Consider the following 22,460-nt stretch of genomic DNA (forward strand, 5'->3'; position numbering starts at 1 on the left):
TGAGCTAAATATACATTCCTCGTTTCTTCTCCACCCCGCCCCCATATACAGCAGGGAAAACAAGCACCAATAGTAACAAGAATAATAATTAAAGCCCCGCCTCTCAGTAGGCCCAACCCTCACACATATACATGCCATGTGGATTTTCTTCTTAGGAGTGACTGCAGGATAGAAAAGTGGGAATCAGACCAGCAAGACATTACCCTGATAGTCACTGTTCCCCCATAATACCATTCGTATGGGAACGGGAGCAGGACAAGGCAGGGGAAATGGCGGTAGGGGGAGAGATACCCCCAAAGCAGCAAGAGGGGTCAAGGAGTTCTCCAACATCTCTTCTGGGCAAATGTCAACTGAGTTCTTGGAAAGTCCCATGCAAGGGTTTCTCCAATGAGATGGTCAATTCATGGTGGTTGAAGCATCACTATCTGTCTCTTCAGCTTCTTAGGGAAAAGGGGCATGATAGAAACTCCATGTCCTCCCCACTGGGTGGAGAATGTCCCCAAAATGCTCCTTTGGAGAAACTCAGCATGACAAATAGCACAACATGGGGACTCATTTCAAAATGAAAGCACAAAACATAAAAAGGAGGGGGGGAGGGAGAGAGGAGAGATGGGTACTTCCAGAAGGTCTACACATGGGGAAGGGGCAGGGCCCAAAAGAAAAAATAAAGCCATAAACAACATGCTATCTACCAGGTTCTCCATGCCTGAGTCACCTGGCATTTGTCATAGTACCTGGGCATCTTTTGCTGTCCCTATCATGGAGGGAGGGGATGGACAGTAAGATACATTGGGGTGAGGAGAGGGGAAAGAGTGAGGACCCTAGGCGGTTGAGATGCCAGCCCTCTGCACAAGCAGCAGCAATTTTTGTGTCATCTTTGTTTTGTTTAAAACTGTAAACAGCACCACTTAAAAATAAAATATATCAGAAAAGAACAATTGATAAACATTGTTTTCCATGAATATAAAATGCAAACAATACAAAAATAGATAATTGACTTTTGATATATATATATATATTAAAAACAACTTGGATGTAACATACACATGGGTAAACTTGAAGTCTCCCTGCTAAATCCCCCATGCCTCCCTCTAGCAACTGGGCCCAGGGGCCGAGGGTGGGTGGGGTGGTGGCACTGGCAAGGGTGGGAAAGTTGCTAGCAACAGGATGAGAGGAATACACCCTGGGTGTAGGAAGCTAATTCCCTGCTTGGTACAGCATTGAGGTGGAAGAGAGAATAGTGTTGACCAAAGCCTTTGGCCCAGGAGGCTTATGAACAGGTGCCCAAGCTGAGTGCCCCAAGGCAGGGCTTCCTTGAAGGTGCTAAAGCACTGAGAAACTGGTAGCCCTGAAAGAAGCCCGCTAGTTGGCCTTCTCTATCCACAGTCACTGGTTCCCCACGGACCGGTCTCATCTGAGAATTCTCAGGATCAGAGCTGTCTGGCACTGAATAAGCCTGCTGGGTAGCAAGATGACAGCAGGCACCCCCTCTCAAGTCATATCTTCCCTTGAAATCACATCCACAAGCATTATTCCAACACCTTGCAATGCAGACATGGTGTTCATCTGGTCACAGCCTAAGATATGTGGGCTTGACATCAATACCTTTAGTAGTCCGGGGCATATCTGGTGCCAGCCAAGCAAGCACTGGCTAACTTTGGGGAGAGGCCTGGAGATTTGTTGGCTCTCCCAGTGTCAGCCTGTGTTGCCATCAACACATGTCCCCAGCTAGATCTTCCTTCCTCTTCCAGGCTGCTGGTGGGATTCGGCCATCAACTGCTTGGATATAGAGTGAGACTCAAAGGAGCCTGGCTTCTGTAGCCATTCACCCTGACTGTTCCACTTCTGGTGGTGAGGATCCTGTCCTTGGGCTGGCAAGGACATTGAAAGAGAAAGAACTTGCAGGCAGCAATGTTGTCCAAACCATGAGATGTTGCTCAGTTCTAGGCCTTACTCTGTATTTGACCTTCCAAAGCCCAACAAAGTGTATTAGGATGATTGATGACTTCCCCTCAGGGGCAGCACCTCTCTTATTGCCTTTGTTTCACTGAGAGCAGCTCTCTGCCCTTGGCCAAAGGCTGACCATCTACTTTTTCTCTTCTCAGATAGGCTGGAGGCCCAGCAGGCTCTGGAGGCTGGTGATGGCTCTACTACCTGCTGTGGCTGGCACAGTCCATATACAGATAGGAGCTTGAACTGCCCTGAAGGACAAGCAGAGAGAGAGGAGGCAAGTAGTGGGGTTTCCCCTGTTGTAAAGGCATTTGGTGTTTACTTCCTGCCAAACAGCCAGGCCTATTTCAGCCCCACCCTCCCAGGGCAGCTTTGGTAAGAGGCCAGATGGTTGGAATTTGGGCACTTCTCTCCTGGAATGCTATGCTTGGGGTGAGGAGGGCCTTCCTCATGCTCTTTCTTTCTCCAACTCCATGACTTATGTACTTCTTCACAATGCAGACAGAATTAGCCTGGAGAGTTGGTCTGGGTCCCTTGAACAGTGGTGTTAGTGTCACACAAACTCATGTGGTACTTCCAGGGGTGAAGCTTTTTTCAGACAGGTCTGCTCTTTGTGGGAAGGATCACTGCCAACCCCAATCTGAGAAATGGTGATAAAAACCAGCACAGATACATTCTCTGGCCAAGAGGAAGTTTGCCATAAAGTTTGCCCCCTTGACTCAGAGAGCCAACAGCCTCATTTCCCAAGAGCCCTGTTGACCTCTTCTCTTAACAGGCATGGAGATAAGTGGGGTAAGGGACAGGGGCAGGAAGGCAAGGTTTATAATTTGGGTCAACACACCCAGGCAAAAAATGTTCCATATTCTATTTCCAATAAAGAAATTAAAAGGAACCCTCTCTTACTGGTGATTCATGAGAGGTTGGGCCAGGTTAGATTAGCCTGTTGCAATGTCTTCCTGACAGCAACTGTTCTTCACCAGTATTTCCAAGCTAGTTTAACATGAAAACTGTGGTTGGAGAAGTGAGTGTACCATTCACTCCATAAAGGGCTGCAACTGCCATGCAATCAGAATCCTGCAGCTTGGCAGAGTGAGGGCAGGTCACAGACTGTCCTCTCAAGAAGGCTGGTCCTTTGAGGATGCTAAGGACTTGGCTAATGAGAAGATGAAAGCTCTTTAGAGAACCAGAACAGCAGCCTAGATGCCTTTGGTATCCTGTCTCTTGGGAGTGCTAGCCTGGTGTCTCTGGAGCCTCTTTACAGCATCCAAATGGAGGGGTGGGCAAGGATTAGGAAATTTTTGCTTTTGGGGGAGAAACAATTTTCTCTTCTAAGAAGCTGGGTTACTTTGAGCTATGCAATGTCTAAAATTCTCTCCTGCCAGCAGGGACAAATGGAACTCTCTCCTAACCTTCCCCTGCAACCCGCAAAAACCCTGATCCCCTATAGCCAAGCCTAATTTAGGCTGCTTCTCTTCCTGTATCTCAATTAAAAGAATATGTTCCTTGTGATGAGATTATGAAAGTTTCCTTTGGAGTAAAAGAAAAATTCAAAAGTGTCTGTAACTCAGACGTCACAAGCTTAAGAGAGGAAGAAGGAAAAAACTCTATCATTCCACAACTCAAGCCTTATGGCAGTATCTACAATAGAACCCTATTTTGTCTTCTGTTTGCAACTGAATGAATTTGATCATGCCATTAAGGGGACAGCATTCTTGTCTTTAACCCAAGCTATGGCAGACCAGGTTAAAGGGCCCCCATCTGGTTACAATGCCAAAGTCCACAGCAATAGGCAGTGAGACACATGCTACTTGATCCTAAGGACAGTTAGCTGGGGTGAATGGATTATAATCATCTGATGTAATGGTGACAGCTATGCCAAGACTGAAGGGAGTGGGGATGGGGAGGATCTGTACCATTATTTCACATTGTTAACAGCAAACAAGCCCCCTGTCCTCAAGTGGGAAGCAGTGCAGACCTGGCTGTTCATCAGTGGTTCATTATTCACTGTGTGTAGGGGTGTGGCAGGGGTACTAAGGGTTCAGCCTGTGTCAAGGAGGCATGCTATATATATAATCACTAACTGGGCAACTGGAATAGGCACAAAAGTACAGCATCCCAAACCCTGCGTGGGTAACAAGAAAACCCAAAAGTAAAAGCTGGAGCAACAGAGCAGCAGCAGCCTCCTGGGGCAGATGTACTCAAGCCGAATGTGACCACAGATTGGCAGAAGAGGGAAGTGGGAAAACAAAGGCAAAAACTCATAGGATCTTTCCTTGGCCAAAAGGATTTTCAAGTTAAATAGCAACCCCCATCCCCCCACCCCTCTGCCCAACCCCTGATCCCCATTCACATGCTCAGGCCCCATGCCCCTACTCCAGCATAGATGACTACTCAGCTAGCTTTCCATTCACAGCAGTGGAGGAGTAGCTGGTGGGGAGGGGGAGAGAGGCACCTTGCTCAGCCATCTCCTTTGACAGGTCAAGGCTGGAAGCCCTGTAGTGAATGGGTTGAGGCTGCTGGGGATCAGGCTGGACCCTGGGCAGCTGAGGGATGCCATGAGTGATGCCCACAGGCTTGGCCTGGGACAGAGGAGTGGGGCTGAAGCCTCCAGAACTGGAGGAGCAACTGGGCTCATCAACAGGCAGCAGCATATCTTGAGGCCTGGCCCTCACACTTTGAGAAGCCTGTGGCTGCAGGTTATAACAAGGGACCATGGGCAGGGGTAGGTGTGAAGGCCGAGATAACTGAGGCCTGGATATCCCAGGTACCCTTGGCTCTGGACCTGGTACTGACAGCAACATTGACATGGCCACAGGAGGTATGCAACAGGCTGTCTGCCCATATGGAGACTGGCCAGAAGACCAATCCAACTGGCTGGGACTTATCCAGGCAGGGCCTGGCCCCACTGGAAGAGGACAGGGAGCCCAGGCAGGCCAGTCATAGGCCCCTGGTGGTTCAGTATAAAGGGACAAAGGACTGTCTCGGCCCCATTCTTCCTCCTCCTCTTCTTCTTCATTTGAATCTTCCTGCTGAGCCTGAAGCTCATCAGACACTGTGTATTCCTGGGCAAGGTGGGAATTGGAGAGCTCCAGTTCCAAGGTTTCCGCAGTGTCCAGGGAGCGACTTCTCCTGTTGAGGGCCATAGCAGCAGGTGGAGGCCGAGGGTGCATGCCAGGCAGTCCCAAGTAGCGAGGGAGACTGCTCACACCCCAGGGCAGACCTTGGTAGAATCGGCTGTGGTAGTTGTTGAATGTGTGTTTCTGGTAGTAGCCCAGCTCAAAAGCTTCCAAGGAGGCTGCAAGGTCTTCATCATTGTGGAACTCAGGATTCTCTTCACACTTGCCTTCCCCATCCCGTTCCACATCAGCGATATCAAAAGTCACCATAGGGGGCAGTTCAGGGAGGTTTTGAGTGAAGGATGAGTCAGAGTCAGAGCTGCAGGACATGCTGGAGAAGAGGTTCCCACTGCTGGTGAACTCCACAAGGGCCTGTGAGAAACTCACAGTGGCATTCCCTTCCTTCTCAACCTCCTCTTCCTCTGGCTCCTCAGGTGGTGAATAAGTAGGGTAGGCCCTCCTGGGAGATCCTCCAAAGTTTGCTTCTTGCATGTCTGGCTCAAACATAGCATCACTTTGAAAGAGCTGCATCAGACAGGTACTTTGATCCTTCTTGGAGCAGATTCCTTCAAAACGCTTCTCCAGAGGACGGAAGTCCCTCCAGTCTGGCTCACTGCTTGCAGTGGCAGGGAAAGCTGAGGTGGTTCCCCGGTGGGAAGTCTGAGAGGCCCCTGATACCCCTGCTACCAGGCCCATCACTGATGGGCCTAAGGGCCTCATCTGATATTCCATGATGGGCTTCTCTTGCCAGGTCTGAACCTCTCGGACTTGAGCCTCTTGAGCATGGTCCTCTCGGGCCTGGGCTTCCCTGGCATAGGCCTCTCGGGCTTGGGCCTCTCTGACATGAACTTCTCGGGCATGGGTCTCCCTGGCATGAGTTTCTTGGGTATAGGCCTCCCTGGTGTGAGCTTCTCGGGCACGTGCCTCCTGCGCCTCTCGGGCCTCAAGCTGCTCTCGCCGAAGTTCCCAATACAACAACTGTTTCTGGATGGTCACTAGCCGTTCTTCCTCTGTCTCCATTGCCCCAGGTGGCCGAGAGGAAGAAAAGGGGTCAAAGTTCAAGAAGGGATCAAATATCTCAGAGTTGTGACCATGGAGGTCATAAAGACAGTCATCTACAGGTGGGGAGGTCTCAAGACTATCATCTGGCTCATAGAACTCATACAGGGCATCTCCACTGTAGCTGTCTCGGGGCAGGCACTCCCTGCGGACAAGCCCCAAGGCTTCACCTGAATCATCCTCAAATCCAGGTGTTGTGGAATCATAATAACCCTCATCACTATTGGGGGCAGACTCTTGCTGGTCACTCTGAGGAGTCAAAAGGTCCCCAGGGGCTAAGCCAGGATAAGATCGAACTGAGTCAAGAAGCATGTAGCCATGGTGGCCTGGAGATGTGATGGGATGGCAGCCCAAATTCAGATTGGACCTTGGGTACATCTGGGCACTTGCCCACAGATATTCTAAGTCATATTCTTCTTCCTCCTTGACATCCTCTTCTTCCTCCTCTAATTCCACCTCCTCCTCCTCCTCTTCCTCATCATCATCATCTGGCAAAGCCATCTCCTCCCCACCTCCTTGGTAGGTCACGAGGCAGGAACTTCGCTTGGTCCCATCTCGATTGGCCCTCTGGCCTCCAGAGGCCATGCTGTCTGTCATACTGTCCATGTCCTGCTCTGCTATAATGTCACCACAACCTGTCAGTGAGTCAAAACTTTTCAGGGATGTGACATCCCCAAACAAGAGGCTTAGCTGGTCCCCAACAGGGCCATTTGGTGGATTTACCTCTTCTGCCACCACCTTCTCCCCTGTTTCTGGACTGTGGGGCTCCTCTGGGCCACTGGCTTCAGAGGCAGGCTTGGGCTGCAGAAATGCTGAGGCATAGGCCTCCTTGGGTTTTTCTGGATCTTTACAGGCTGTCTTCTCAGTGACTACTGGAGAAGGCTCTGGTACTAAAGAAACTTTTGGCCCAGGAGCATCTTGGGGTTTGGCATTTTCTTTTCTGGGGGCTTGGAGGATATCCTCAGTATGGGGCAGAATGGCTGAGCTCACATATTCATGAGGCCTGGCTCTGGTCCCTTCAGGCCCCTTGGGCCCTAGCTCACTTTGTTCAACCCCAGAGATCTTGCTTTTCCGGTGACGGCGGATACTGCTGAAAAAACCTTTCAGGCCTTTCTTTGGCTTGGGCACAGAGGGAGCCTTCTCAGCCCCAGCTTTCTCTGTGGCTCCAGACGCAGGTGTCTTGCATCTGGGGCCGGTCTCCAAAACCCCATGGGCACTCTGGGAACTGGGAAGTTGGCAGGGCGATTCAGGCAAGAGTAAGGCAAAGCTGGTTCCTTCACTGACAATGTCTTCAGGGCCACAGGCTGCTTCAGTCAGGCCATCGTGGGTCTTGCTCTTGCTAAGACCCTTCTTGGAGATGCTTTTCCCAGAACTTTTGCTTCGGCCCCCTCCAAAGAAACTAGGCAGGGTACAGATGCCCTTCTTGCCACCAAAAAGTTTCATGGCAGTTTTCCTCAGCCTACCTGGGCCAGATGAGGGTGGCTCTGACACTGGCCCTTCTGTTATCTCAGCTGCCTTGTTCTTGGCTCCTTTCTCTGCCCCTTGGTCCTGGGTGTCCATAGAGGCTACTGCTCCCTTGGCCTGAGAAGCTTCATCCTTTCCACTCTCCATGGTGATGGGGACAACTCAGGTATGTTCAGCTGAAAAAGCAGCCTTCTGGCTTCCAAGCACTGTTATAACATCATCAGTCAGGAAGCATCCCAGTTGGGTCTAGAGGAAATGAGAGAAACAAAGATAGAGCATACTGGTAAGCAAGAAGCCAGGCTGGGTTTGTTTTCACAGGTGTCTGTTATTTCAGGCTTGAGTGGAACCAGAAAGAAAGTAAAAGAAAATGTAGGGAAAACCTTAATGCATTCCATACGGTTGGCTTGCTGGGCCAGTCTCCTCTGGGCCCCAAGGCAACAAAACCCTACATTGAACAATAGACAGCAATCACCCCAGCCCCTCATTGGGTTCACTCCCTTCAGTAGCACACCCTAGGTCAGAACACTGGGCAGGGGGAACTGCAGATGTGGGAAATGCCCAGTTGTGCTACTGACTACAGGAGGAATTATCAAAGTGGTTAAGGTACGGGGAGGCAGGAAAGGCAGCAGGGAGGTCAGCTCCGATGACACAGAATTTCTGAAAATCATCTGGCAAAACAGCCCACTGAGTCCTCACTGGGCTCTGCAAGATCCAGGCCTCAATTTCAAATTAGTCTGGGTTCTCACTGACATTTTTCCTGGGGCTAGAAAGAAAAGTAGACCCGAAGTTTCATCTCTTCCCCACAGGCTCCCTAGATTGCCTATCTGCACATGCTCAGACCTTCAGAAGCCCAGAATAGGAGCCTCACAGATCCACATTGCAAAGCTGCAATCCAGGATCTGCTAAAAGCACATGGTGGCCTTGGGGCAAGGCACTCTCTAGACTTCAGTATCCTTGGTCCAAGAGGCCTAGCAATACTTCCCCCTCTAGTGGTTATGTGAGGGGTAGGTCTAGGTCAGACTCTATTGACTGTTTTGCTGGGAAAATTTTTTAATGTGGCTCTTGGCAACTGGAACCCCCATGTTCCACTTTAGAACTGTGAGGCAAACTATTTCTTCTCATTATTTTGGCCCCCATCTAGCTCCCTATCTAGAAAGGGAGCTCCCTGAAGGCATAACTCCACATGATTCATGTTCTTGGCCTAGAAGTTAGGCTCTCAACAGCTATTAAATTATAAACCTGGTACAAAGCACATCCTTCTGGTTTAGGCTTCCAATCCTCCAAACATCCAAATGCTACAGAGATGGAATAAAAATGACTATCCATCACCCACCCCAACACATGTCCTCCACCCCAAGTCTGATATATTCATTCTAGTGACTCCAGTTGGTTGACAGATGGATCAGTGACCAGCCTGCTAAAACCTGATGACCTATCCCTGGAAAGTTCCTCACCACTGTGGCCCCTCTCTGTAGGGTAGCCACCAGCAGACAGGGAGCTAGGGTAAAGAAAGGAGGAAAAACAACTGTTGGGAGCCAGAAAGAGACAGACAAACCCTGCTGGTGTCCCTGGAGTAGTTTGCCAGCACATCAACCTTATAATTGGTTACAATAGTAATAAGACACATATTCACTCGCAGTGGAAGATTATGGACCAGTACTGGGGGTGGAGAGAGACTGGCAGCTAACTAGCCCCTGACCTAATTGGAGGAACCTTCCTGGAGCCCCTGATCCTGCTCTGCAAACATTAATTTTGTGCCTTGTGCCTTGCTTGGCTTGACACTTGAATCATCAGTGTGACTAGGCTTCCATCAGGAACACTCTGCATAACTGAATATTAAACTTGGAGCAAGATAATGGCTGGTTATCCAGAAAATAAAAGAGAAAAGATATCATCTGATCCCTTCTCTCATTTGCTCAGGCTAGGTTTTTCTTTTTTTTCTGGATGACATATTTTTACATGATATTGTTCCAGCTCAGCTCCCCCTCCCCCACAAGAGTTATCCCTACAGTAAACAGTGCCACCACCACCCTGAAATACACAATCATGCACACACACATAACCACTCAGAGTCCTCTCCTCAGGGATCAGATGGGAATAGGGGGCCCTATCATCTATCTGAATTCCCCACTTTTCAAAACAGAGATGTTTTCATTTCAACCCTGAAAATACTGACAGTGTTGTCATTTATGGTGCTAGACATGGGAGAGATGGGATAGCAGTAGTGGAGTTGTTTATGAAATTGTATTCTCCTCTGTGGAATTTATGAAACAAACCTCTCCTGAACATTTGGTAAGTGATGGACATTAAACTCAGTTCTACAAGGTAGGCCAAGAAGGGGGAACCCCAGCTAGTGCTTTTGGGGGAGTTCCTAGCCTAATAGGGAGAGGATCCTATATATAGGACACATCATAATACAAGTCTTAAAGAGGAGCCCCCATCTTAAGATGCATGGTGAAGTATCATTCTTCATACCTTGTTATCATATCCCAGGATAAATCTGAAAAGCAGAAAGACACCCCCTAGGTTCAGAAAAGCTGCCTTGAGGAGAAGGCATTCAATCTGGGCCTTGTCAGACAGGAGTTAGTAGAAATGGCAATGATTTAGGGGAAGGGATGAGTGAGACTAGTAAGTATGGCTGGGCATCAGGAAGACCAAGGGCCAAGTGAAAAACCTCATGGGCCTAAACATCCTTGTGGATAGAAGGCTGAATTCCCCTGCTGGGTTTGGGGATAGAGTTCCTATGAACAGAGGGATTAGGCAAATTGAATCTTAAAGAGGGTTGCTTTCCAGAACCTTGATACCCTGGCTGGAAGGCAGTTCCTATGGGCCTTCTCTTTCCCTTGCTCCTGTGCTCCACTGGGGTAAAAGCCAGCCCACTACTTTCTACATTGTCCCCCTCCCTGCCATAGGAATCTGCAGTGTGTTGTGGAAGGAGCCATGAGCTGCAGGGTTGGGTTCTAGGCCATGCTAGGGGACCCTGAACAAGCCAAGGCACCCTTCTTAGGCTTGAGCACTTATGAAATGGAGATCACTAGAGTGGTGTGAGAATTAGATGAGATAATGGACACCAAACACACTTTGTAAACTGTAAAGTGCAGTGCAAATGAGAAAGATTAACATTACTGTTATTCTTAGCACCTTCCAAGTCAGATCCCAGTTTCTTAGGCAGTAGCAGACCATGTGTAAAAGGCCACTTATTTGGGAAAGGCATTCACTGTGGGGAGCCCAAGGGACCAGCTGCCTTGGCCATGCTGAGGAAGAGCCAGGTGTGAGGGGATTTTAAAAGCAAGAGTGTGGGGCGCCTGGGTGGCTCAGTTGGTTAAGCGACTGCCTTCGGCTCAGGTCATGATCCTGGAGTCCCTGGATCGAGTCCCGCATCGGGCTCCCTGCTTGGCAGGGAGTCTGCTTCTCCCTCTGACCCTCCCCCCTCTCATGTGCTCTCTCTCATTCTCTCTCTCTCAAATAAATAAATAAAATCTTTAAAAAAAAAAAAAGCAAGAGTGTGAATTTATACAAAGTCTTCTGCTTAAGGGCAGTTTTAAAAGCGTGTGTGTGGTGAGAGTGGGTGAACTAGGCAGGGGTATCTCTGGGACTGGCATTCTCTTCCCACAACTTCAGGCCCTTCTCCTAACTAGGACCAGGGTCATCTTTGCTGTCAAGGACCAGCCTTGAAACTGTGTTGTCTCCCATTTCCCTACTTTGTCCTTCCCAGGGCCATGTACCTCCCCACAGCCACTCATAATGTCTATTATGTCTCCCCAAGACAGTAGAACAGGAGGTGGCAGGGTCACCCATAGCTGGTATCCCTCTATCCCAGCCCTACCTAGCTACCTCTGGCCCAGATCCCTTCTCCATGCTCCTTGCTACCCTACCTGGTCCCAGTGCTATCCTTCCGCAATGGGCTATGTGCCTTTATTTGGGAACACAGAATTGACTGGCCAGGAGAGTGAAGTGGGGCAGAAGGCAAAGGGGACTGCAAGGGACAGACTCTGCAACATTTTCAGGTTGGAGCTGAGTCCCCTCATGGTTCCTGCCAAGAAAGTGGTCCTGCCAAATGCAGGGCCCCTCAACGCTTGGGTTTCTCAACCTGTGTGGCTAAGTTTCTGGTGGCCTGGTGGGTAAGGGAACACTCTAAAGCTACTCTGTGGTCCCTGGCAGGGGCAGTTTGTTGCAGCTGCTGCTATCATGGCAGGGAGTGGGATGTGGCCATCTCTGCTCCCAGGACCAGCCTCAGGCCATGCTGGGACCAGTGGAAGGCTGGCTACTAGGGCAGAGCTTTTGTTTTCCTCCCTTCCTCTCAAAACACAAGTAGGAGACGAGCCACAAACTTGCCCCAGGAACCCTTCTTAGTGAGGAGGAAACAGCTGCAGCCTGAGCCTTACGTATTTTGCTCCCAGCTCAGCTTCCTGGGGCCAGTTCAGCCAACTTAGAGTTCAGGGAAGAAGTGTGCGGATTTATGCAGTAGCTCCAGAGGCATCACCTCAACCAGGCATAGTTCCCTAGACCTCCACCAAGCAGTCTTCCTGGGGACAAGCCTACTCTGGGCCCATCTTGCCCTTGTGTATGGGGGCATGGTAACTAAGGAAGCACCGGTGAGGATAGAGAGCCCTCCCCCCAACAAGAGGCAGTCAGTTCTGCACTATAATCAGTTCTGCCTACCTGGGGGAAATCTAGCAAGTTCTTTCAGTTTCCTCAACTGGAAAATGAGGGTATTGAGAGTGCCTACCTCTTAAAACTATTGTAAGGAACAAAACCAATGTATATATGTGTACCAAATAAAATTCAGTATATAGCAGAGGCTCAAAAACATAGCAACTAATTTTTAAAAATATTTTCTTCAAACTATAGTTGGACAATTTCCAGCAACAAAACTCCTTGGTTTGTGTAAGTCACCAAAACTCCTTGGGCCTCAGTTGCCCCAAATGGTAAATGACGGTGACTATGTTGGTATCTCACAGGAGGCTTTAGCTGCTCTTTTAGCCACCTTTCATATTCAGGGACCTAAAATGTTGCCTCCAGTCAGCTAGTGGCTAGCAGCTCTGGATTAACCGGGTAATTTCAACTAGCCATGTTCTGTAGTCTAGGCCAGAAAGGTCAACAATTCAAATTCACCTAAATGTACCAACATCAAAGGAAATGCAAGTCAACAGACACCCTTCACCCAATGGGGCACTTACCAGTTTACAAAGCACTCCCCACTCCCTCACCTCCCATTTGCCATTCCCAGCAATCCATTAATCAGTCCTGGTGGGAGATGCTAACTCCTTGTCACCTTGTCACAGAAAAGGAAACCATCTAGACTTGGGAAAAGGCTTTACCTAAGTTCACACAGTGGGATGGTGACAGAGCTACACCAGCCCCCAGGCCACTGGAGTCCCCATTCCAATGCCATTTTGCTGCACAGGGATAGCTCCCAATTGAAGGAGGAAGACTGAGAGCAAGGACTGTACAGGTTCCCCTCACACCTGAAAGCCATCATCTCCCCCTCCCCTTGCACCCCTGTCCCAGCCCAGCTGAGCTTTCTCTGAAGCACTTCCAGTCCTCACTTGGCTGCCACTGTTTTGGTCTCATCTAGCACATTCCAGAAAGCATGCTGACTTCAGAATACAAGGGCTGCCAACCCAGAATGTGGCTGCTCTCCTCATCAGCAACTCCACCACCACCACTCCCAAATTGTGGAACACACTCCTTTACTCTCCTTTTCCTTGGGAGATAATTTTGAGAGGCCAAAAAAGGTTCAAACAGAAACTTGCCACTGGGGACAAAGATGCAGAATTTGAGCTATTATTTAAAGGAAATGACCTATGGGACACCTGGGTGGCTCAGTCAGTTAAGTGTCTGCCTTTGGCTCAGGTCATGATCCCAGTGTCCTGGGATCAAGTCCTGCATTGGGCTCCTTGCTCAGCGAGGAGCCTGCTTCTCCTTCTGCCTGCCACTCTCCCTGCTTGTGCTCTCTCTCTCTGACAAATAAATAAATAAATAAATAAATAAATAAAATCTTTAAAAAAATAAATAAAGGAAATGACCTACGAGATTATCTGGAACTGGAATCACCCATTTCTAAAGCCCACAGCCAAGGTCCACTCTCAAAACCATTTGTTCAGGGCCTGAAGGAAGGGCCGCCTGGCTTGGCATCCTTTTGTGAAGCTATACAGACTGCTGGCAGAGCTTTACCCAAGCTACTCCTACAACCACATCTCCCCTAACTTGCAGCCTTACCATTAAGGAACACCTCCTCTCAAGGGGGTATCCCATAACCTCTAGATGCAGCACAGACCCTAAAATGGGCCTTCTTGCCTTGGCTCCCATTTGCCCACCACCAGCCTCTCAAATGAGTTAACATACTCAGCCTAGGGTAATTCATTCTGGCAGGCCTCGGTCTTTCTGTTCATCTCTCTCAAATGGACCCTCCTTCATGTTATAGTCACTACATATAGCATAGAGCAGGAGCTCAAACAACATTGGTTCAATTGAAATCTAATTCAGCTGGAGTTTGTCAGCCCAGAACTAAAATGCCAGCTTCATCCCTTACAAGTGGTGGGGTTTGAGAAATCGGCCTAATCTCCCTGAGACTCAAACACCTTATCTAGAAAATGAAAAAAATGCTATCATGCAGGATCACTGTAAGAATTAGAGATGATAAATGGAAAGGGTAAATTGCTCTCTAGTTACTGAGCAGATGTTCAATAAAAGACCCTTGTGATGGGGCCTCTTGCAGCCACCTTCTCTACTCTAGCTCCTCAGCTGCCCGCCCATGTCCTCTGAAGATGACACAAGCCTCTTAGCTGAGCTCCCTCTGGTCCTTCCCTGCTACAACACTGAAATCCCACTCCTTCCCTCTCCTTCTTCCATCTCCTCCATACCCTTGCCAGATTCATTTTTATAACCCTGATTTCAGTGCATCACTCCTCTACTTACCAAATTACTCCACACCACCTACAGGGTCAGGGTCAAACCCCTTTCCCTGACCTTCAAGACTCACTCTCCCTGCATGCCCCTTGCAGGTTTCCTAGCCTCACTTCTCTACCCTTTAGTCCCAAATACATAGGGACTTCTCCAGTCTAGGAGGTATGGTCACTCAGACATCACTTCTTCCTAGAAATTGGCTTTCCTGGTAAGCCTTTTTGATGCCCCACTTTCTCCTGAGGCTGCTGAAGTTCCCTGCCCAGTTTGCCTGGAATGATGGGGGCTCTGGGAGCCAAGCCATCTATTTGCTACACCCCTCTCAGGCTCCCAAACTTCCTTAGAGAAGAATATATCTGAGGTGGGTGCCATGCCTGCCTAGTAAGGCTTCTACTATGTCAATACTAACCCAGCAAGGGTGACATCAAAGACAGACACCACCTCCCCCACCCAGTTCAGATGAATAAGAGGAGCTAACTTCAGGGAAACAGACGTGACAAGGCAGCTAAGGAAAGCCTGAAGAGGAACAGCTGGACCAAATGAACAATGGAGACCCTGAACTTTACCATGTATCCACTTCCCTATATATACCATACCCTCTGTGAGAGGCCAGGTAAGGAAACTGAAGCTTGGGAGGGGATCAGAATCAGTGTATCAGTGTACTTAGAGGAAGAAACCTTGAACTGAGGGGCAATAACTTTATGCTACTGTGTAACCTTGAGCAAATTCCTTCCCTGTTCAGGGCCTCAGTTTCCCTATCTAGAAATGGGAGATTGTACTAGGGGGTCTGCTTGCCCCAGGCTGTGTGAGAAGCTGGGAGAAGGGTAGTCCTCTGCCCAGTTTTCTAGTGGCTGCAGAAAGAGGAGGCATGTGGGGCGCCTGGGTGGCTCAGTTGTTAAGCGTCTGCCTTCGGCTCAGGTCATGATCCCAGGGTCCTGGGATTGAGCCCCACATCTGGCTCCCTGCTCAGTGGGCAGTCTGCTTCTTCCTCTCCCACTCCCCCTACTTGTGTTCCCTCTCTCGCTGTCTCTCTGTCAAAAAAAAAAAAAAAAATCTAAAAAAATAAAAAGAAAGAAAGAGGAGGCATGTGATTTTGGGGGTCCTAGGCTTCAGTGGGAGGCCTGCATGCCTAACTGGTTGGGCTCAGTCCACCACTGCACTATAGCCCAGCCTCACTTCTCATGCCTCCCTCCACAGAATCCTGCCCAACACTTTACTTTTTCAAAATGCACTAGGCCTGGCCTGTAAATATTTCCTATATGTCCAGAGGGGAGAGGGACCAGAACTGGTCTGGTCCAGCCCTCTCTCCCCTGAGTAGCCCCCAGCAGGGAGGGCTGAGGAGTGCTGGGTTGGGTTAGTATCTGTTTGGAAGCACAGCAGGGGAAAAAAAAAAACAACTGTAGGAGATGAAAGCACTGAAGGCTCTGCAGCAAGAACTGTAGATCAAAAGGTCCCAGATGCCCCTGCAGCACCAGTATGCCTGCCTCTGCTGCCACCAAGCCCCCTCATATTATTTTCATTGTCCATAATTATCCCCTAATCCCAAAAGGGGAGGTGTGGAGAAGCAATGCACCCTCACTCAGATGGCACCTGTACCTCCTCAGTGGTTTTGGTTTCCCTAACTTTCTTCCTGGAGATACACTTACACATGCACAGGTTTGAAAAATATGACCAAGGAGAGGAGATGACAAGCTCTGTGATTATTTAATTCAGAGAACAGAAGTTGGGAGTGGGGAGAGACGATTTAATGCCCATGAAATCTCCAGTGGTTTGTTAAGCAGGAGCAATGATAGCCAGCTGCCCTCAACCTCATGCCCCCAACACTTACACACACACACACACACACACACACACACACACACATGCATTCATGCACGCACGCACATGTGCATGCACACAGGTTTATCTATAGCATGAGAGGCTCAGATTAGCCCTGAGAAAGAACTTCCTGGCAGTGTGAGATGTATGACCAAGGAATGAGTGACACAGGGAGGAAATGTCTCATCTGGAGGCTTTACCTTTATCACCTAGTTTATCTGCCTGGATTGATTCAAGTTGGATAACTGATTCAAGTGATGGAGTAACACTGGGCATGCCCTCTTCTAGCCTCAAGTAGCCTATCTGTAAGTGAGGGGGCTGGAAGCCCCTTTTCCCTCTTTGGTTCTACAAGCAAGTCAGTGACCTGCCAGGCTTACTGTTATTTATTTCCTTATTCCCCTGGACCAGGGGAGCAGGGCTGCCCCCATGCCTCATACACACACTTTCAGAGAGTGTAAATGTAACAGTTCTTGAGGAATTTTTAACACTTCCACTATACTAAGAGAGAATCATTGGACTTCCAACTTCTTCCAGCTACCTCCCCTCCTTCTGAAACTTTCACCCCCAACAGGCTGCAGACCAAGGCCAAAAAGCAAAATAGACATGAAAGGGGAGGTAGAGTTCTCCAGATGGGGCCCCCAAGCTAAACCCAGCACCTTCTCACTCTTGAGGAATGGAAGAGGTGAGGAAGGTTAGAGGTTGGTTAATAAGATTTGTATTGAACAGAGGCCACTGGAGACAGTGAGACACAGTGTAAGAGCCCTTGCACAGGAGGCAGCAGCCTATCCCTAAATGCTGTGTGATCTTAAGGAAATCCTTGTTGCTTTCCAGGACTCAGTTCTTCCACCTTGTAAGCACAGGAGTCCAAACTGGTACTCCCTGAAGCCCTGTCCAGTTGGAAGGATGGGGATCAACAGAGGCCTGGGGGATGCTTAGCCTCCACCACATTGGTATGTAGACTCTAGGCACCCTCCTTCAACTTCACCCCCTGCAAGGCTTAAAGGAAGCCAACATGGTACAACTTCCCTCCAGAAATAGCTGTCCCTCAGTTCTATGTCCAGATCCAAAGGTGACCTTTTACAGTTCCAACTTACAGCATGCTTCCAATCTCTATAAGACCCCTTTCTAAAATTCCATATTATTATCGCATATTTGCACCCACACATAGAAGTATCAAAACCTCCCAATTTTCCATTCTTCAATGGCCCCTTCTCCCATTCTCCCAAGATCAGACCCCCATTCCATAGCCTAGCATTTGGGAATGCCCACCACTGGGCACTAACCGCCTCTCTACCTTAAATCCAACAATCTCAACCAGAAAAGACTAAGTCATATTTCTCAGCCTGGCTGCTAACAACCCCTTCCAATTCCTAATTTTGCTTATACCACTACTTTGCCTAGCCAAACTCCTCTACTTTCTGGAAGCTTCCAGGGTGATCACCCTGCAAATACAGATTTCTCCTCTCTCCACAGTAGTTTGTCTCTAGGCTCATGAATTAGCAACCAAAGATATATGTAGTCTGGGGTATGGGCAGTACAGATCTTGTGCTTGTTGCTGAAGGGAGATATCATGATTAATTTTTTTTTCTTGTAGTTGCAACCCATGCCCTTCTCCATTCTCATTAGGCATACTCAATAAATATCTGAGCCTTGAGTATCATTTCTCTAATCACTTTCATATGGATCAGGACAAGTGCAACTTGGAGAGGTAAAGGTCTTCTTGAAAGCTCCACAAAGACAGCAAGTCTTTCTAGACCATTCATGAACTGCTATACATTGCTAGGCTTTGAAGGGGGTTGTGGCTGAGTTCAAGGTTTCATTTACCCCTCTGAGGGGTTCTGAGAGAACCCAGACATCCATGGTATCAGGGAGACAAATTAGAGGCAGGGAAACTTAATTATAGTTTGCCTCCTATTAAAATTTAAGCCCCCAAATGGCCAAGGGATGCAGGCAAGCTTGTAGGAGTTCTGAGCAAGAAGAGGTCATTATGGGTTGCAAGAGACAGACAGAAAAGACACCCAGGAGAAGGTGGGCTCAGAGCTGGGGCCTGAGAGAGAAAACAATTTGCACAGTGCAGGGTGAATGGATTTGTGTGTGAGAAGGGGAGTTATATAGGGAAGATATATTAGGAGACTGTTGGTCTGAGGCAGGGCAGACAGCAGGTCCAGCCCTGAGCTGGAGATACCCAGCTGCAAATAGAGGGTTGGTTTCCTTTGGTGCCTGGTCAAAGTGGCAAGAAGTGACTATAGTGTATTATCTGCAGTCCTGGCTGGTGTCACAAAGGTCCCCAGCTAGCCTTCCCCCAAGTGAGGGATTTACTCCTCTCAAATACCCAGGTTTTGCAGCCCACAGGGTTCTCCACCCTCAGAAGCTGGTCAAAGGTCCAAGAAGAGCCTGCCAGGCCCCTTGGTCACTCCCTCTCTCCTGTTCTTTGGAAAGGCCTAGAGTTTATTGCCAGACACAAACCATGGTGCAGTGACTGAGCGGTGGGTGGGGCCAAATGAGGGGAGCTGCACTGGGGGTAGAGGGCTCTGCTAAAATGCCCTCGGGTAGGGCAGGGAATCCAATAGCACAGTGCCCTCCACCTAGCCCATATCCATGCCTATGCAGCAGGCCGGCAGAGCCACAGAGGGAAACGTTTGTGTGTAGGAGGAGGCTCCCCTTGACCCTGTGGGCCATGACAAGATGAGTCTGACCAAACCGAGGCCAGCTCTGCAGGGCCAGTCCAGCTGCTACCTGGGCACCTGGACTGGGGAGTGCATGGAGGGCACAGCCCCTCTTCACCAGGGAACCTGGGCAAAGTCCTGCAGTCAGGTGGTCACCAGTGTCAGAGGTGTCTGCAGTAGACAATGACAGCAGCTCAGCAGGCTGTGTATTTTAAGTAACTGCGAAGTTGGAGGGTTTGGCTGTCTCTCTAGCTCTCTCACAGACCCAAAGGGTGAGTTCTTTACTACAATAATTGCTCCCTTGGCCTCTGGCACAGAAATCCCCCCCACCAACAGGAGGCTTATCGCTATTTTTAAACGGGAGGCAGGAAAGAAAAAAGCGGCCAGTGCTCTCCGAGTGGAGGAGGTGAGGCGAGTGGGGACAAAGCGGCCTTGCAGATCTAACCCAAGGACTAGCTTGAACTGCAGCTCTAACCTAAGGTCCAGCAAGAACTCCGTTGCCAGCCCGCCTGCCCACGGGGGCGGGCGCCAGATGTGCCTGGAGGCCCAGGAGCAGGGGGTGCGGCTGGTTGGGGCCCGCAAGGCCGAGGTTCCTAAGTGGGCAGCACACAGGCCCAACTCAGCTCCCTGGGAGAGGAGGCAGACAGTGTGGACAGCCCAATCCACGCCAAAGCCAGTATCCATTGGGCCCAGGCCAGCGCGCTGCCTCCATCCGCAGAGGGGAGAAGGAGGCAGGGGATGCGCAGGGGAGGGAAGGGGAGGCAGCTGGGCCGCTGGGGTGAGCAATACCCACGTAACCCAGCTGTTCCAGCTAATAATGTGCTACAACAAAGCTGCGGAGCTCCCGGCCTACAAATGCACCGCTGGGGGTGCTGGCTGGCGGCTCCCCTCCGGGATCCGTGCGGTAGCACGTGCGGGGCCTCATCCCCGCCTCTCCCGAGAGCCCGGAGGCATGGCCCAGGCTAGCCTGCTTGCCTGCCCGCCCTCTGTAACCCCCTCTAGCCGCGGTCGCCGGCGCCCAGGGGACTCTGCTTTGCCCCTCACCAGCCAGTCCTCAAAGCGGGTTCCCAGGGGGAACGGAGAGCGGCCCGGACGCCCACTGGCCCAGCCCTTGGAGCCCCTCTTCAGGCGGCCAGAGCGGAGCACGCGGGACTGCACCGGACGGCGGGCAGGCGGAGGCTCCCGGCTGCGCGCAACGCTTACCCGGCCGGGTCGGGTTTCCAGCCCGGTTATTGTCTGCTGCGCCGCCCGGGCCGGGGCTCGAGCCTAGGCTGCTGTGGCTGAGATCGCCGCCACCGCTGCTCCCGCCGCCGCCGCCGCCTCCACGGCTCTAGTCACCTCCTGCACTGCGTCCCCTTCCCCAGGCTTGGGGCAGCTTCCCCATACCCCCTCCCCACGGACTCCACAGCCACAGGGTGGGGCGTCCGCGCCCTGATTGGCAGGAGTGTGGCCCAATCGCCACGGTGGGAAGGCGTGTCCTGCCCCGCCCACTGTTTTCCTTGGTGCATTGCCCTTTAAATGCAAATAAGCGCGGGCGTGGTGTTTGCAGGAGGCGGAGAGCGTGAAGAACCCCTCGCTGGGACTCCCCATTCCCGCCCCCACACTGGGCGGATCGTGGCTGGGAGACCCAGTGAGCTCGCTGGGCCGGTCCCGCCCGGCTGGGGCTCGCTGGAGCCCTGGAGTTCGGTTTCGGTTTTGCATACACTCCCATTTCCGTGGACGCTGTGCAATCGTGCTGAGGCGCCCAGGCCGCCACCCGGCAGTTTATTCCAGAGCGAGAGGAGGGCGAGGAGAGGCGGGGCGGAGAGGCTGGGGAACCTGGGGGACTGCAAAGCCCCTTGGCGCCTCGCTGGGCCCAACCTTAGGTGTAGAGATAGGGCCCCGCGGCGCGCGCCCCCAGGCCGCGCAGAGGGGGGACTCACCTGCCAGGAAAGCCAACTGCACCGTCCATGCCCCAGCTTTGGCCTCTCAGGCACACCAGGGCCCTTCGGGACCATCGAGGTCAGTTTGCACCCGTTACCCAAGGGCCTGCTGTTGCTCAGAGAAGGGAAGGCACTTCCCTCAGGTCACCTAGCCTGCCAGCGACAGGGGCAGATTTGGAATTCAGAACCCCAGGTTCCTGTCCTAGGCTGCTTTCATTTTTCTCGGGAGAGACCTGTTCCTGTAGTTTGACCCTCACCCAAATTTCCCACCTTTCATGGAACAAGAGGGGATCTCCAAGGCCTCTAGAGGGCCCCTCAACCTTTTCATGGTAAACCAGGCTTTGTGCAATTTCCTGTCCCTGAAAAGTCTAGAAATTGAGAGAAAAATCTTGTCTGGGCCAAAACTGGAGGTCAAGGTGGAATGAGGAGGCCTGTACCAGCCTTGCTGGCTTCTGTGTTTGGGATGTGGCAAGTGGCCAGCCTGAGCTTGGGTCTTAACTAGCCTGAGGGCAGTAAGTGGCAGCCAAGGACTAACTAGTGAGCTGAGGCAATAAAGAATCCAGTTCTACCACTAGCTCAAGAATATCCAGAAGGCCCTACCCTAAAACTCTGTGAATGTCTGAAAAGGGTGGGGGGATTAAAGTTGAGGAGAGGGAAGAGATTAGAGAACAATGTCTGCTATTTTTGCATTGCAGAAGGAGTATTCCTGTCTGCCTTGAAAAGATCCAGCTGCTAGAGTGGAAAGAGGAGGACAGTTGCCTCTGCATGTGTAGAGCACAGGAAATGACATGGCTTGCTAGGGCTGGGATCTGGCTCCAGCTGTACCCCAGATTTGCCGTATGACCTTGGCTAGTCCATTTTCCTCTCTGGGACAGTCTATCACCTCATCTCCACAAGCAGGGTATAAGATTGATCAAGCTCCTTGATCTCTTCCAACTCTGATAGTTGAACTCAATTCTTTCTCTAATATTCCATGATGTTCTATGATCTTCCATGACATTCTATACATCTCCAACCAAAATGAGCAACTTGAACATCAGACCTCCTATTCTGGTCTGGTAAATGGCAGGTAGTCGGGAGCCACTGGGTCATTGTGTGACTTTGTTGGGCAAGTACCTTCTCCTCCCTAGCTTTAGTTTCCCCATCTGGATGCCTGAACTATAATATTTCCTTGGAGCTGTGCTTTCCCGCTTTGCAAAATCCTGATTCTCATTTGTTAGACCTGATTTGGAGGTGTCTTTTTTCCAGCACCTCCTCCGTATGCTTCTGCAACTGCCTTGTGCCTCTGGTTGCCTGCCATTTGTTCATGTTTCACCTAGATCCCTGATTCTCTGAAGTAGGCCAAATATTACAATTTGAAGAAGACAGTTTCCAAATCTGGAGCCCAGGGAAAAACAGGGCCAGGGCAGTCTCCACTGTGGGAATAGGGAGAGAGGAACTGTGCAAAGCAGTCAAGTGGTGGGCTTGAAATAATCGTGAGGCAAGGAGGTACTGCTGTGCTACTCCTGTCACAGGAGCTAGTCCTCCATGTCCTCTTCCCAGCTGCCAAACATTCCATC

The 22,460-nt window shown here is 50.4% G+C and overlaps 1 protein-coding gene across 1 annotated transcript; it reads right to left on the reverse strand.

Moving 5' to 3' along the window:
* Positions 1 to 1,038: 1,038 nt before the first annotated feature.
* On the reverse strand, positions 1,039 to 20,344 carry AMER1 (APC membrane recruitment protein 1). Its single transcript, XM_032398227.1, has 2 exons — positions 20,183 to 20,344; positions 1,039 to 7,835 (listed from the first exon to the last, which is right to left on the reverse strand). The coding sequence occupies exon 2, from the start codon at positions 7,734 to 7,736 to the stop codon at positions 4,338 to 4,340; it is 3,399 nt and encodes a 1,132-aa protein (XP_032254118.1). The 5' UTR covers positions 7,737 to 7,835; positions 20,183 to 20,344; the 3' UTR covers positions 1,039 to 4,337.
* Positions 20,345 to 22,460: the final 2,116 nt, after the last annotated feature.

Source organism: Phoca vitulina, unplaced genomic scaffold (genome assembly GCF_004348235.1).
Source record: "Phoca vitulina isolate PV1807 unplaced genomic scaffold, GSC_HSeal_1.0 scaffold112, whole genome shotgun sequence".
Lineage (NCBI taxonomy): Eukaryota > Metazoa > Chordata > Mammalia > Carnivora > Phocidae > Phoca > Phoca vitulina.